The sequence below is a fragment of the Pseudorca crassidens genome, chromosome 1 (genome assembly GCF_039906515.1).
Source record: "Pseudorca crassidens isolate mPseCra1 chromosome 1, mPseCra1.hap1, whole genome shotgun sequence".
Taxonomy (NCBI): Eukaryota; Metazoa; Chordata; class Mammalia; order Artiodactyla; family Delphinidae; genus Pseudorca; species Pseudorca crassidens.
Genome location: NC_090296.1, coordinates 65,242,786 through 65,256,828, shown reverse-complemented (window position 1 = coordinate 65,256,828; position 14,043 = coordinate 65,242,786). Strand labels below are relative to the sequence as shown.

At 40.7% G+C, this 14,043-nt stretch overlaps 1 protein-coding gene and 1 long non-coding RNA gene across 12 annotated transcripts in view; one reads left to right on the top strand and one right to left on the bottom strand.

Annotated features, from left to right (window-relative positions):
- NPAS3 (neuronal PAS domain protein 3) overlaps nt 1–14,043 on the top strand; it is an 871,164-nt gene that overhangs the window by 728,108 nt on the left and 129,013 nt on the right. For all 11 annotated transcript variants that reach the window (XM_067737808.1, XM_067737815.1, XM_067737799.1 and 8 more), the window contains one exon: nt 13,295–13,469. In XM_067737808.1, the coding sequence (XP_067593909.1) occupies nt 13,295–13,469 (175 nt within the window). The remainder of the gene's footprint in view (nt 1–13,294; nt 13,470–14,043) is intronic.
- The window catches only part of LOC137224862 (uncharacterized), a 204,900-nt gene continuing 203,833 nt past the window's right edge, over nt 12,977–14,043 (bottom strand). Inside the window, exon 4 of the long non-coding RNA XR_010943541.1 lies at nt 12,977–13,598. This is a non-coding gene — a long non-coding RNA (uncharacterized lncRNA). The remainder of the gene's footprint in view (nt 13,599–14,043) is intronic.

The following is a 14,043-nucleotide window of genomic DNA, read 5'->3' as shown; positions in this document are numbered from 1 at the left end:
TTATCTGTCATACCTCATTCCTAAACACTAAAACCCTTGAGGCGTTCTTTTTTTTTTTTTTTTTTAAATGGATAAAAAAAGAGCCGCAGTTGACTCTACACAAAAGTTACCCATGAAATCCTTGGGTCATCCTTGTTTTGATTTTTGTGTATTTGTATTCCTCTTGGTATGGATGGCATGAACTTTTCAATTTGCAAAAAGATTTAATCAACAGTAAATGTTTTGAATCAGATTAATACCCAAATACTTTAAGAGCTATGTATTTATTCTGTCCTGCTCGGTACGTTTCTTCTTGTTTCTGAAGGGCAATGCAAAGCCAGAGATGCGCTAATGAATTCTTTGAAACAGGCAGGTGTGTTAAGGGTTAATAGTGATGAATGTTTATCTTAAAAATCTCAGGGTCTTCCTCAGAATTTTCCCCCTTCTCCTTGATACATCAAAAGTGGGAAATTATCTATGAGACTATTTGTCTGTGTTTTCAGGACAGCACATCTACATACGAGGCAATCAATATAAGCAAGCCCACGTCTTCCAAGAATCCTTAATTACATGTCTAAGAATGCATATGTATTGACATGTAATACTTGTGTTTCTGCAGAGTCCCCTCCACCCTTTTGAGTTGACATGTGCTAAGACTCTCTGAAAGCAGTAAAATCAAGAGTGTAACAGGCAAATGTACGAGTTGTTAAATGTGACGGCAAAATAAAAAAAAAAAAATTTTAAGCTTCAGTCAGTACGATCAGTAAAATAAAAAAAATTAAAAAAATAAAAAGACAGCCGGCAAACTGTCTATCATGTGATGAAATTTGACAGTAGGGATTATGGCTTTGATGGACCAGAACAGCTAATAGAAGAAGCTGACATTTTTGAAACCCTGCTAATTAAGGGTTCCTTCCTTAATATTAAAATAAAGTCTTTGTCTGGGTTTTATGGTTGGAGAATCAGGTGTTTTCATTAATATATGCCAGTCAGTCTTAATAAGCTTGGAGGGCAGAGGAAGTTATTATTGAGTGACCTTCTACAAAATAAGCATGTTGCTAAGGGCTCTAACCCTGCCCCGTTCAGACTGATGAATCTCATTTCCAATGCAAAAGCTTCACAAGAAATCCAAGTATTCTCTGTGCAATCACGGAAAATAATCCTTGTGTCTCTTGTAATGTCCAGAATTGCCACTTACTACACTACTACGGTACAATGAATATTACAATACATATTATTTTTCTAGCACAATTGTCTACATTTCTGAATTGCCCAGAATAGAAAAATTTATTGTGAAGACACTTGTATTGAAAAGTCAGCTCATTTTAATACTTTTCAAATAGTCATCTACTCTGTTCATGAATTATAATGCTTAGAATACATCTGACAATACGAGCTTTGAAAAAGAGATATGTCTATATTATTATATATTCATTTTCAAATCGATTTCAAACAGATTTTACACCATTCATTGAAATTCATTGAAATGATAAATTCACAGTTGGATTTTGATTGACTCTTAATCCAATTTCACTTTTGATAAGTTTTCACCCCTCTGTTCCCACCCACCCCCAACCTTTCTCAACCAAGATATTTTTTGTTCTTCTGTTGGTTTTTTAACACAAAACTGAGGGGACGTGGTGAAACTGATGGGGTATGGTATTGAAGGTTTTGGTGACTATATGGAAAGCTTGTCAATGGATTGGCAAATTGAGTTAAGGTCAGTAAAGCGCCACACCACAGGGGATTTCTCTGGCTAATTTCCAGTGTACTGGTGCCTACCTTCTGAAAGTCATGTTTATTACAACTGGCTGCTGATTCACAACCTAGAGCAAATCTCTGAAAGAGTTTTTCAGTTACTGAGTCATTACCACCGTCTCTAGATGACATGCAAGTGTGCATGGAGGGTTTGTGGTGCTGGGGTTTTGTGGTTGCCCAGCATTAGCTACCTTCTCCTCACCTTGAGTTCTTTCTGCCTGTCCTAGGAAGAGAAGTTGGGTAACAACTCTGTTGCTGGATGCAAGGTCAGGTAGAAAGACAACAAACCTACTAAAGTCTCTTTGGAGAAGGAAGGAGCTAGATTAAAAATTGCAGCATGCACCATGGGTTTGGTGCTCACCCATGGGAAACAAAAAACCATCCAAGTGAGATGAGAGTCTTAGATCCAGGGCTTCAATATGTGGGGCAAGTAGTTAATTCAAAGTGTGGCAATTATCTCCGCCTACAACTACGGGAAAAAAATAGTCTCTGAGACACAGGCCTGTGAAGAAAAACAAGATATGACTTTTCTTGTAAGTGATTTATTAAAACCGTTCTTCACTGTTTTAAAAGTATTTAAAAAGTATTTTAAAATATTTAATGAACACTATCATAGATCCATCTCCTTAGGGCCAAAATAAATCACCTAGTGTTTATTGAGCCTCTACCCAATGCCTTCCCAATGACCTAGGTTTCACCTAAGAATAGTGCAGCACGATACCCCTGCCCTATAAGCTCCAGTGTAGTTAGAACGCTGTTGTGTCTTGGATTGCCCCCATCTTTTCAGCAAAGCCACCTGTCCCTTCTCATTCTCTCTGTGTGAAGCCAGCATGGGAGTTGCTCTCCCAGACACTTTGGGTTCACGGCCACCTCTGGACCCATCCACATCAGGGCTCCTAACCAAAATGTGGAGAGAGCAAATGATTGATAAATATTTGGTTGACCAAAGTCTTTTAAATAGTAGATTAAATCTAAAAATTCAGGCCTTTTATTCTAAAGCCGTTCCTCTATTTCTTTTTCTTTTTTTTTTTTCTTGCACCTCTCCCCTTTAATATCGTCTTCATGGTATCCTTCTACTTCCTGTTCTGCCACTCCAGGGATTCTATGGTGCTAGGGCAGCATTGTTCAATAGAAGTATACTGCAAACTATGTATGGAATTTTAAATTTTCTAGTAGCCACATCATAAAAGTTAAACACAAACAAGTACGATTAATTTTAATAATATATTTTATTCTGACATACCCAAAATATTATTTTAATGTGTAATCAATATGATATTTGCATTCTTTTACTTATTGTACGAAGTCTGAAACCTGGTGTGATTTTCCACCTATAGCACATTCTAATTCAGACTAGCCCCATTCCAGGTGCTCAGTAACCACCTGTGGCCACTATATTAGACAGCATGGCTTTAGAGAATATTTACGGTTAAAGTGCTGGGGTGTCCGAACCCCAGACATACAATGCCAAAGTATATGACTGTTATCAGAGTATTTTTCTGGTGAGACAGAACATAGAATTTATCAGATTTCCAAAAGGGCTGTTCTTCCCACTGCCACCAGACTCCCGCCCCCAGTATCTTAAGAAACACAGCCTTGCTTTTAGCCTCTGGAACGACTCTGTCTTTTGGCTCATTTTCTCTACTTGCCAGTTCTATTTACACTCCCTATTCTAAGAAGACTCTCAGACTGTTATTAAACAGTTGTGAATTTAACTTATTCCTTTAAAACAGCACCTAGAGAGTGCTCAGAGTATTGACTTGCTTCATAGTAAAGAACCTCAAAGGGCTTCCCTGGTGGCACAGTGGTTGAGAGTCTGCCTGCCGATGCAGGGGACACGGGTTCGTGCCCCGGTCCGGGAAGAAACCACGTGCTGTGGAGCAGCTAGGCCTTGAGCCATGGCCGCTGAGCCTGCGCGTCCGGAGCCTGTGCTCCGCAACGGGAGAGGCCACAACAGTGAGAGGCCTGCGTACCGCAAAAAAAACCCCACAAAAACAAAAACAAACAAACAAAAAAAGAACCTCAAATACTACCACAGCTGGTGGTTATAACAGCCAAAATAAAAGAGGAGTGTATTCGCCTTTCTACTTATGGTAATTCACTAGGAATAAGTTAGACACTAGACCCACCGTGCCCACATGGCATTCAGGAACTTCCCAAGACGTGCTAAAACATATCAACAGGGAAGGTTCTGGAAGGGTCAGCAATTGCTCACAGCACAGAGAATTTTATTCCTCCTTGTTCTCTTCATTGGGTTATTAACTCCAAAATTAATTTCGTGACATGGGCCAACCACCCACTTTCTACAGTGGCTAAAATATTTTTGTACAGCTTGTGATTTTCTCGGATGAGACTTTTCAAGACCCTTCACAGGATGTGGAGGAGGAGAGCCATTTGTTTCAAATACAGAAACTATGGCGTTAACATAGCGCTTCAATCTGAAAAAACAAGATGTCAGTCGAACACGATCCTTCTTTTATTTTGCTTTCTCTTAAACATAAATTTCTCTTGAGGTGTATAACTGCAGTATCTTCGTTAAGCTTTTCTCGTTTTGCTGGGTTTTGTTTTTCTCTCAACAGCATCGCTTAAACCTTGTGACTTAGCTTCTGGTGAGGGTTGGTGTTTCTCATCTTCCATCATAGGATAGCCCCTTTAAAAACTATCAGGAATGATTAATTGTATTATTTGTGTGCATTTTATCAATTACTATTATTTGTGTATAGTATTATTTGTGTGCATTAAACCCCCAAGTTTTAGTCGTATAAACCATATTGTTTTGGCGTGACTAGAAAAAAATTAACCTGTGTAACTTTCAAAAAACAAATGGAAAAGTCAGCCCCATAATTATTATTGTTTTCTGATCCATTTACCTTTATTTAAAATAAAAGGACTGTTCAGAATCAGGGAAATATTTAAATTTCAATTTAAACTTACAAGCATTTTCTACTTTTTCTTGTTTCCATGACCAAAAAAGGGAAGACAAAATTCACTATGAGAATAACAAAAACAATTAAACAAAAATTGAGATATATTGATACTGAAGCCTAGCTATGCATAACATGCATCTCAGTGTGTATCCAGTTTTAAATGACAAATACTGAACCATGTAAAATTTTAGAATAATGGATTAACTATGCCAGTATCAAGTATTTTATGTTGATTGGTCTCCTTACCACCAACGTAATGAAGATGCTTTGAAAGTGAGATCTTACTATTCGTTTGATCTTCAGAAAAGGGAGATTTGACTTCAGTTATTTTTAAGATTGTTAATGCTTCTTTCTTGGCATCGTTTCACTTTTTACTATGATGTAACCTCCAATTGCATCCTTTTTTCCTTCCCAGCACTGTGATAAATACTAAAAAGTTGGCCTTTCCTGCCCTACAGACTACTTTAAAACTTGAAAACTGTAGGAAACTTGTAAAGCAAGGTTTTAAAATGTCTTGATTGAGTCACTTTCACAAATCCCTGGGCTCATTATGTAATGCCCGCTCAGTATTACAGAATTCTGTAAGTTCTTCTTTTACCTGGTGTCTCTTAATGAAAGCAAAAGAATATTGACATATTAAAACTATTCCAAAACCACTGCTTCTGTAACGTGGGGTGATGGAGAAATACCTAAACCATTGTTTACAAGAAAAAATGAAATTTTGCAAATAATTTATTTCTTCAACAGAAAAAAATTGGGATGGGGAATACTTCAAACTCTGGATCTGTTTTGTACACAGGCTGTTTCTAGCAGTACTTAAATATGCTCAACTGGATCCTGAGTCTCTATAGTGATCCGTCTAACACTTCTGAAAATGCAGCAATCAGTGTTGATTATTGCTTGATCAATTCAACTATTGGTAATGATAGTCATAGAGGCAGACCTGTTCCAAGTAACCGCCCGTACATTTGAATCAGTCTCTGCCATTTGTTCTTTATTTCCTCTTTTGTTCCATTTCTTCAACAGCCTGCCTTTTCCTTTTTCCTCTCTGAGAACTAAGAAATCCACTGGAATTATCTTCTGACACTTCTTAATCAAAGTTCAGAACTGGTTATGCAGTACTCTCTTTGGATACCGAGGTTGCAAATTCTCAAGTCGGGCACTCCAAGGGTTATAGAGAAGCATACAAAAAACAAAATAAGTACTTGGCCTCCCCGATTCCCAAAGGAGTTGAAATGTTTATTTCTGAAGATAAAATAAACACATGGTATGGTATCTTTTAGCTCAAATTCTTCTAAAGGAAGGCTCTGTTAACGTATCTGTGAGAAGAGAGTGGATTCATTTCTTATTTGATGACATTGGAAGGATTTTTCATTCTACCTCATCGTTCTGATATAGAACCTTTCTTTCTTCTTGTTCTACTAATTTATACACGTATTTCTGTAACAGACCCGATGCTTTTATGCATTTTTCTTCAGATAAGTCAGCAAATACATAGAATGAGACAGAGCAGTAAAGAACATCAAGTTTCTGTCAAAACAGCTCATAAATATTCAGTAGAGTTCTGCAATACATAGGAAGTTATGAAGATGGCATTAAGATACCAGTAAATCCTAAGAAAACCTATGCTAATCAAGCTATCACATCTTATTATATTTTATTCTTTTATCACTTTATTATCTCTCAATAATATAAATGTGACCCCCCACCCCCCAAAAAACCCCCTACAAATCCTAATCTGCCGTGGCGAGATAGAATTTCCATCTTATCCTGGGTCAGGATTTTCTAACCGTGATCTCAGTCTCTTGGTAGATCTGAAAGCCTAACCTGGCAGTTAGGTTTCCAAGCCACTCGCCACTAACGCAGTCCTCTCTCAGGCATGACCTTCTATTCAAATACTGCAGGCATTCCCTGTGGGAACGGGGCCTGGCTGCAAAAGGAGTCCTGAAAAAGGGCTTAACTAGTAGCACCCCCAAGTCCCCTCAGTAATCTAGTGCCCTCCAGAAATCTACAAAAACCCAGCGTCTTCCAAAAGGTTTAAGAAATTCCACCTTAAATGGCAGGTTTGAATGACCTTCTTTACGTGCTAAAAATGAACTTTGTATTATTCCTAAGACTGAAAATATATTGAAAGAAAGAAAGAAACAGGTTTTATCATCTTGCTTTATAAAAGTATCCATCCTCTTAAGTTATTCCAATATAGAGAAGACTAGCAACATTGCTGCCTGTTCCTCATTTGTAGCAAACTCTTTCAATCAAAGGAGCACTGAATTCAATGATTTGCACTCCTGGTACATTGCTGTAGTTAAAAAGTATTTGCTCACCACAGGAGGCCAAGCAAAGGCTATTGACATGCTTGCTTGATGTATGAAAAGACAAATTAGTCCCCTATCCTATCTACCAGCAGGGTACAATGACCGGACGTGGAAAAGTCAACTCAAACCACTGAATGATATATTTACATTTTTTTCCAGGAAACTTCAGTGTTACCAAATCAACTGTGTCAAGTGTTCAACTTGCATGCAAGCTAATAGAATGTGAGATAAATTTGAGGAAGGCCAGGTGGTTTAGTTGACTGCGTGGGATGGCACTAGTGGCTATGGTTTCTCCTGGAGGAATCTTGGTAGCTTTGAGTGGGGAAAGGCAGAGAGAAAGGAGTTGAAACAAAATGCTGTTTCTGGTTACGACTGCTTATTACTCATTGCCTGTCTCCGGCCCCTTATACACTCTCAGCTGTTTTCTAGCACTAAGCAATAAGGGAGAGGAATTTTTATTTTAGAGTCACTCAGCTTCAGTAAAGGTAGACCAAGTGAGCATGGTTGGAAACAGTCATGCTTTTCCTTCTTGTGCTAGGGAAACAATTCAAATTCCCATGGGTCTGTTCCTTAAATTTAATAAACAGAACATGTTAATTTTTTTTTTTTTTTTTTGCGGTACACGGGCCTCTCACCGTTGTGGCCTCTCCCGTTGCGGAGCACAGGCTCCGGACACACAGGCTCAGCGGCCATGGCTCACGGGCCCAGCCGCTCCGCGGCATGTGGGATCTTCCCGGACTGGGGCACGAACCCGTGTCCCCTGCATTGGCAGGCGGACTCTCAACCACTGCGCCACCAGGGAAGCCCTGTTAATTTTTTAAAATTACCATATAAAGTGATTGAGTTTGGTTCTCACATGTGCCTTGTTATATAATTTGCACTAACCAGAAGAACACAATATTAAGGGGAAGAAATGCTGTACCTTTCCGTTATGTAGATCATAATTGTAGATCAAAGATAGGACCAATAATCAATATAAAATGAAAATTCTCTAAATTTCTACTGTCAGTGATTTGAAGGGATAGTTAAGAAATAATAATTTGGGGGCTTCTCTGATGGTGCAGTGGTTAAGAATCCACCTGCCAGTGCAGGTGAGACGTGTTCGAGCCCTGGTCCGGGAAGATCACACATGCGACGGAGCAAGTAAGCCCGTGCGCCACAGCTACTGAGCCTGCGAGCCACAACTACCAAGCCTGCATGCCATAGCTACCGAAGCCCGCAGGCCTAGAGCCCGTGCTCCTCAACGAGAGAAGCCACTGCAATGAGAAGCCCGCGCACCACAACAAAGAGTAGCCCCCGCTCACCGCAACTAGAGAAAGCCCGCACGCAGCAATGAAGACCCAATGCAGCCCAAAATAAAGAAATAAATTTATTTAAAAAAAAAGAAATAATCATTTTATGAAACTTTGTGAAAATTCAGTTAATGAACAAATGAACTAGCAAACTAACCACAGTTTTGTCATAGATGGGGGAAAAAGTTATAAAAGATAGCTGTATTATCTTTCAAAGTTCCTTGTAAAACCTGCTCTTTCTCAGCATTTATAAAATCCTCTGCTCAGTTAAACTCCGTTGGTTTCTATATAAGAAGTTATAGCTCTCAATGCATATGGCAAATACTTCTTGGGAATGAGTATATTGTTATGGTGCTATATTGTAACTCATTTTAGAGTAGTAAATAATGTTATAATAATAATAATACCAGAAATAATAAAAGGAACCAACCTAAACTTGTCCAAATCAAGCACAGATAAAGCAAATTTTTTAAGCCTAAATATCCATCTTTTATTCATTCAACAAACATTTGTGATAGACCTCCTATGTACAAGACACTAGTCCTAGTTCTCAGTGGGCAAAGATTTTGAAGAGTTGCTAACTGGAGATTTGAGGGTACCTAATTAACTATAGTAATATAGGATTGAAACTCTATATATTTTTTCTACTTCAAGCTCACATGAAGCAACGTCTACTCATCAAGTAAAAAATCCCTGGTCTTGGGCTTCCCAGGTGGCGCACTGGTTGAGAGTCCGCCTGCCGATGCAGGGGACGCGGGTTCGTGCCCCGGTCCGGGAAGATCCCACATGCCGCGGAGCGGCTGGGCCCGTGAGCCATGGCCGCTGAGCCTGCGCGTCCGGAGCCTGTGCTCCGCAACGGGAGAGGCCACGACAGTGAGAGGCCCGCGTACCACAAAAAAAAAAAAAAAAAAAAATCCCTGGTCTTAGTTTCTGCAGTCTATTTTGAGGCACAGAATTTAGTGGCAGGTGAGTTCCAAGTCCATCTTACCTAGGCAGTCTTCGTAGGAGAGAGAAGCAAATCACATAAGGGTTTAGTGAGAAAAGAGAGTTAGCCAGTAGGGCTTACAGTCTTACTTCTACCACTAAACACCTGGGTAAACTTGAACAAGCATTTTAACTTCTCAGAACTGTGACGTTTTCACCTATTAAATAAGGGGGGTATGAATGGATGTTTTTCAGGTCTCTTCCAGCTCTAAAATCTAATTAAATGAAGTGAAAACACTATGAGAAATGTTGAAAGTGAAAGATAATGTGGTGATGATGATGATGACTCAAGGCCTGTGTATAAGTAGACTTCTGTCTACCCCCATATCTGTTTCAGTTTAGTACACCTGCTTTCGTGCCTTCTTTTGGCCCAAGAGTACATGGCAAAGCATCCTTAGCCCAGGGGATTGCCAGGCTGCCTGCCCTCAGCCTCCTCCCTCCATGGTGCCCAATGTTCTCTCCTGAATAAAAGTGAAGCCACAGGACAGAGGAGTTCAGATGTGCCTGCTCAGCCTCCCTGACTGCAAAGGTGCTACCAGAGAAGTGGTAGGTTGAGTCAAGCAGACTTTAACCAAGTACTGGCCTTTTCTATACTCATATTCTTGTTCTGTAAAATCGGGGTCATCATACCAGTTCAAAAGATGGTTATGAGGATTAATCAAAGAAAGCATGAGAAGTATGTATACATAGAGGTAGTAGCTGATAATACTGTTATTGCTGTAGTCAAGGCTCAGAGCATGCATTGCTTCTGCTGTACCCACTGCTAATTAAACAGATGTTCCAAAGAGACCATGCAAACCCTAAGGATTCCTCACCAAAGCTACACAGCAATATACATGGCCTGTCATCCATTCTTATCCACCAAAGAGCAGCGACAATAGTGCTTATTTCTCACAAGGCAATTTCCTCTGCATGGTTTCACTGGATTTTCGAAATTAGGCTGTGAGGCACGTAAAGCAAGTCTTGTTTCCATCCCAGCGCTCAGGCCACTGCGTTGCACCATTCCAAAGTGTGGCGCTCCACGGGGTGCCATTCATGTAGAATACAATGTGAGCGGTACCCCCCAGGGTCCTGCAGAGCAGCGCTACTGCCACTTTCAGAATAGGAAACAAGCTCAGAGAGGTTAAATGAATTGTCCAAGGTCATACAGCAGAGGAGGAAAAGATTCTGATCTCCAAGTCAGTTTATAACTCCAGCTATTCTGTGCTTTCCCCTACGCTGTGTGACCTTTATTACAGTACATACATGAAGACTATGACAGGGTCAAATTCCAGGATACCCCAAAGCCTAATATGGGATGGAGAGGTTGGCACTGAGAATTTGACCCTGTCACAGTCCTCAAGAGACTGAAGGACAAAGTCCTCCCCGTGTCATAGTGTGATGTGGCCCATTGTGACTCAGTCTTGCTCTAGACGCCCTATACACTCAGGACATCATTTTGTGGAGAGGAAGCGCCTGCACATCTAAGTAAATCAGGCTGTGGAGATAGTGGCCTGCTCCTCCTCACCGTATGACTGGCTTACATGAATATTCAAGAACCAACACCCATACAAAATCGATTGTATCTCCCACCTGTGTTGTCATCTTATCACAATCTGTGCTGCGTGCCAAAGGGCACATTGCAGTGTTAAAGAAAGACTCGGAGTTTGAGAAAAGTGACAGAAATAGTTATTAAAGTGCTGCAATGGGGCTTCCCTGGTGGCGCAGTGGTTGAGAATCCGCCTGCCGATGCAGGGGACGCGGGTTCGTGCGGCAGAGCGGCTGGGCCCGTGAGCCATGGCCGCTGAGCCTGCGCGTCCGGAGCCTGTGCTCCGCAGCGGGAGAGGCCACAACAGTGAGAGGCCCGCGTACCGCAAAAAAAAAAAAAAAAGTGCTGCAATTGGACTCCATGCAAAATGAGAGTGACTTCCTCATACTCACTAACCTCCAAACAAAATAACCATCAAGAAATATTAAAACACACATTTTATTAGTTTCATTTAATTTCTTAATTGCTCCAAGTCAGTTTACCCATTTATTGCTGTGTGAAATGCTTAGAGGCAAGGCGCACATTAAAGGGATTATTTCCATGTAATCCCTTCCTCCCAGAGGGTAGGAACCCATCACTTATGAATCCTGATTTACGTACGCTCTGTAACAATATCAAATGGAGGAAATAGTTATTGTGAAATTATAGAGTCAGTAGTTGGGTAATACAGGAGAGCGTAATTTAATAGCAAAGAGAAAGTACCTCATTTTCAGAGAAAGGTATGTAAGCCTTTCTCAGGAATAGCTATTAACCAAACTGAATTTAGCCTCCCATTTTTTGGCCTCTACCTCTGTTAATTGATAGATGCTGAAGATGTGCTGACTGTTAAGAGTTTAATCAAATGGTGTCTGGGAGTCGATGTGATCATTTTACCAGGACTTGGAGTTCTGGGGATAATAATTGCTCTGAGTATTCCGCTCACTGTGACAGTATGCCCACCACCAGCCTTCCTTCTTGGCAGGAAAATGAGTGCAGGCAGTTGGGTGGAATTTGGAGGGACGCTGCAAATTACACAGGAAAGGCAGGTGAGGTAGGAAGCGGTTCTAGGTAAATATCCACCAAGAAACCTGTGACAGTCTGAACTTCTGGCAGTTTCTGTAGCACATCATAGCTGGCCTGAGACCATTAAACTCCAGAGGAATGGGAAAGCCATTAGTGACCCGGGAAAGAGCTTTTTCTTGTTCTGTTGCTAACACATCTCTCCCTGCCATTGTACCTGTAACCCAACTACATTATTTTAGGACCATGATTGCTATTCTTGGAAGGAGGTAAGAGTTATAGCATCAGAGGAGTACAGAGGTAAGGCCAGTCCTTACGAGTGTCTTCTGCCCCTCAGACAGCACATGCCCCAGACACGGGCCACGCCTGACAGCATTGCAAAAGGCAGTGCTTCCATTCCAGGCTGGCCCTCTTCTGATATTTGATATTCATTCTCTACCTTTAGCGTCAGCCTAATACAAAGCGTATACAAAATAAAACATTTTTTAAAGCCCTCAAGGAGGTTTGTACCATGTATTTTATTAGATTGAAGGCAAAACAAGCTGATACCAGCAGAAAAAAAATGGCTGCTTCAGACCCCAGCTGACCTCTTTTGCATGGAAAATTCTCCATATGATTACAGAGCTAATGAGTAATATTTAATGAAAACATTATGCCTTTGCATATATTTGTAAGCAGCACTTCTTCCATTTAAATTTACATAGAAATAAGCTGATATGTATAAATACACATCCTGGAAATCTGTGTATTTTAAGGAAAATCCTCCTCCGCTATCTCTGGTTGTTTCTATACAAAGCTCAAACTTCTCAATAAGCAAACTGTAGAATTCAGTCAATCATCCGGTTGACACCAAACATGCGAGAATTTGATGATGCGTGGATAAAACAGCTGAACTCAGGCAGACGCATCCACATTTCACAGAATGGTTTGGCTTTATGCAAACAACAGTGTATGAGAAAAAAACTGGGCTAAACAATTGCTAAATAAATACATGTGGGGAAAAAAAACTTTCTCTTTCAATTTCAAGAATCCTTAAGCGTGTGAGGATAAAGACTAAGGACCAGGATTGTTTCCGGAGGCTTCATAGATTTCCTTTTCTGTTCAGAAGCTGAATCGCAGTGGGGCTAAATTTTTTTTTTTTTAACATCTTTATTGGAGTATAATTGCTTTACAATGGTGTGTTAGTTTCTGCTTTATAACAAAGTGAATCAGCTATACATATACATATATCCCCATATCTCCTCCCTCTTGCGTCTCCCTCCCACCCTACCTATCCCACCCCTCTAGGTGGTCACAAAGCACCGAGCTGATCTCCCTGTGCTATGTGGCTGCTTCCCACCAGCTATCTATTTTACGTTTGGTAGTGTATATCTGTCCATGCCACTCTCTCACTTCGTCCCAGCTTCCCCTTCCCCCTCCCCGTGTCCTCAAGTCCATGCTCCAGTAGGTAAATTTGAAAATGAAAGCCTGTGACAACTTTCTTTCCCACTCTTCTTTCTCTTCGTCCTCTAGGTGGAGCTGACAGGCAGCAGCGTCTTTGACTATGTCCACCCCGGGGACCACGTGGAGATGGCAGAGCAGCTGGGCATGAAGCTCCCGCCCGGGCGGGGTCTCCTCTCGCAGGGCACCGCTGAAGATGCAGCCAGCTCAGCATCTTCCTCTTCCCAGTCAGAAACCCCAGAGCCAGGTGGGACTTGCAATTCCAGCATGTGGGTTGGTGGGCAGGACCTTTGCCAATGATTGCGCTTGAGTTGCCAGTGTGAAGAGACTATAAATAGGTCTAATGGTATTTAACAATTCCATGCAGCTTTCTGTCCTGGGCAGTAATTAAGTAAGGAAGAGATTTGAAAATAAGAAGACATTTTAATAAGTATAATCCAGAGATCTGATTTCAGGTGAACAATACATACAGCATGTACCCATTCCTTTAGTTTCTCTTTCAAATTAATGGAGGGAAAAGGTTCAGATTTGGAAAGCCATCTGCCTTTCATTGTTACCACGGCTAAATGTAATGCATTTATTTATTATTCAGCAAAATTGATGGCAGAGACTTTTTGAATATTAGCTTGTGGAGAATTAAAAGTATTAGGGGCGTGCAGAAATCTTGGTGTTTTTTTTTTTTTTTTAAGCATCAGAAGGTACTCGAAAGGTGTGAACAGATAAATTAAGGCTAAAAAGAAAACAGAAATGGCTACATTTTAAACTGCCTTTCCACCCTCAGTATTTAATTAGATCAATTGTATAGAGGAATGAACAGAGGT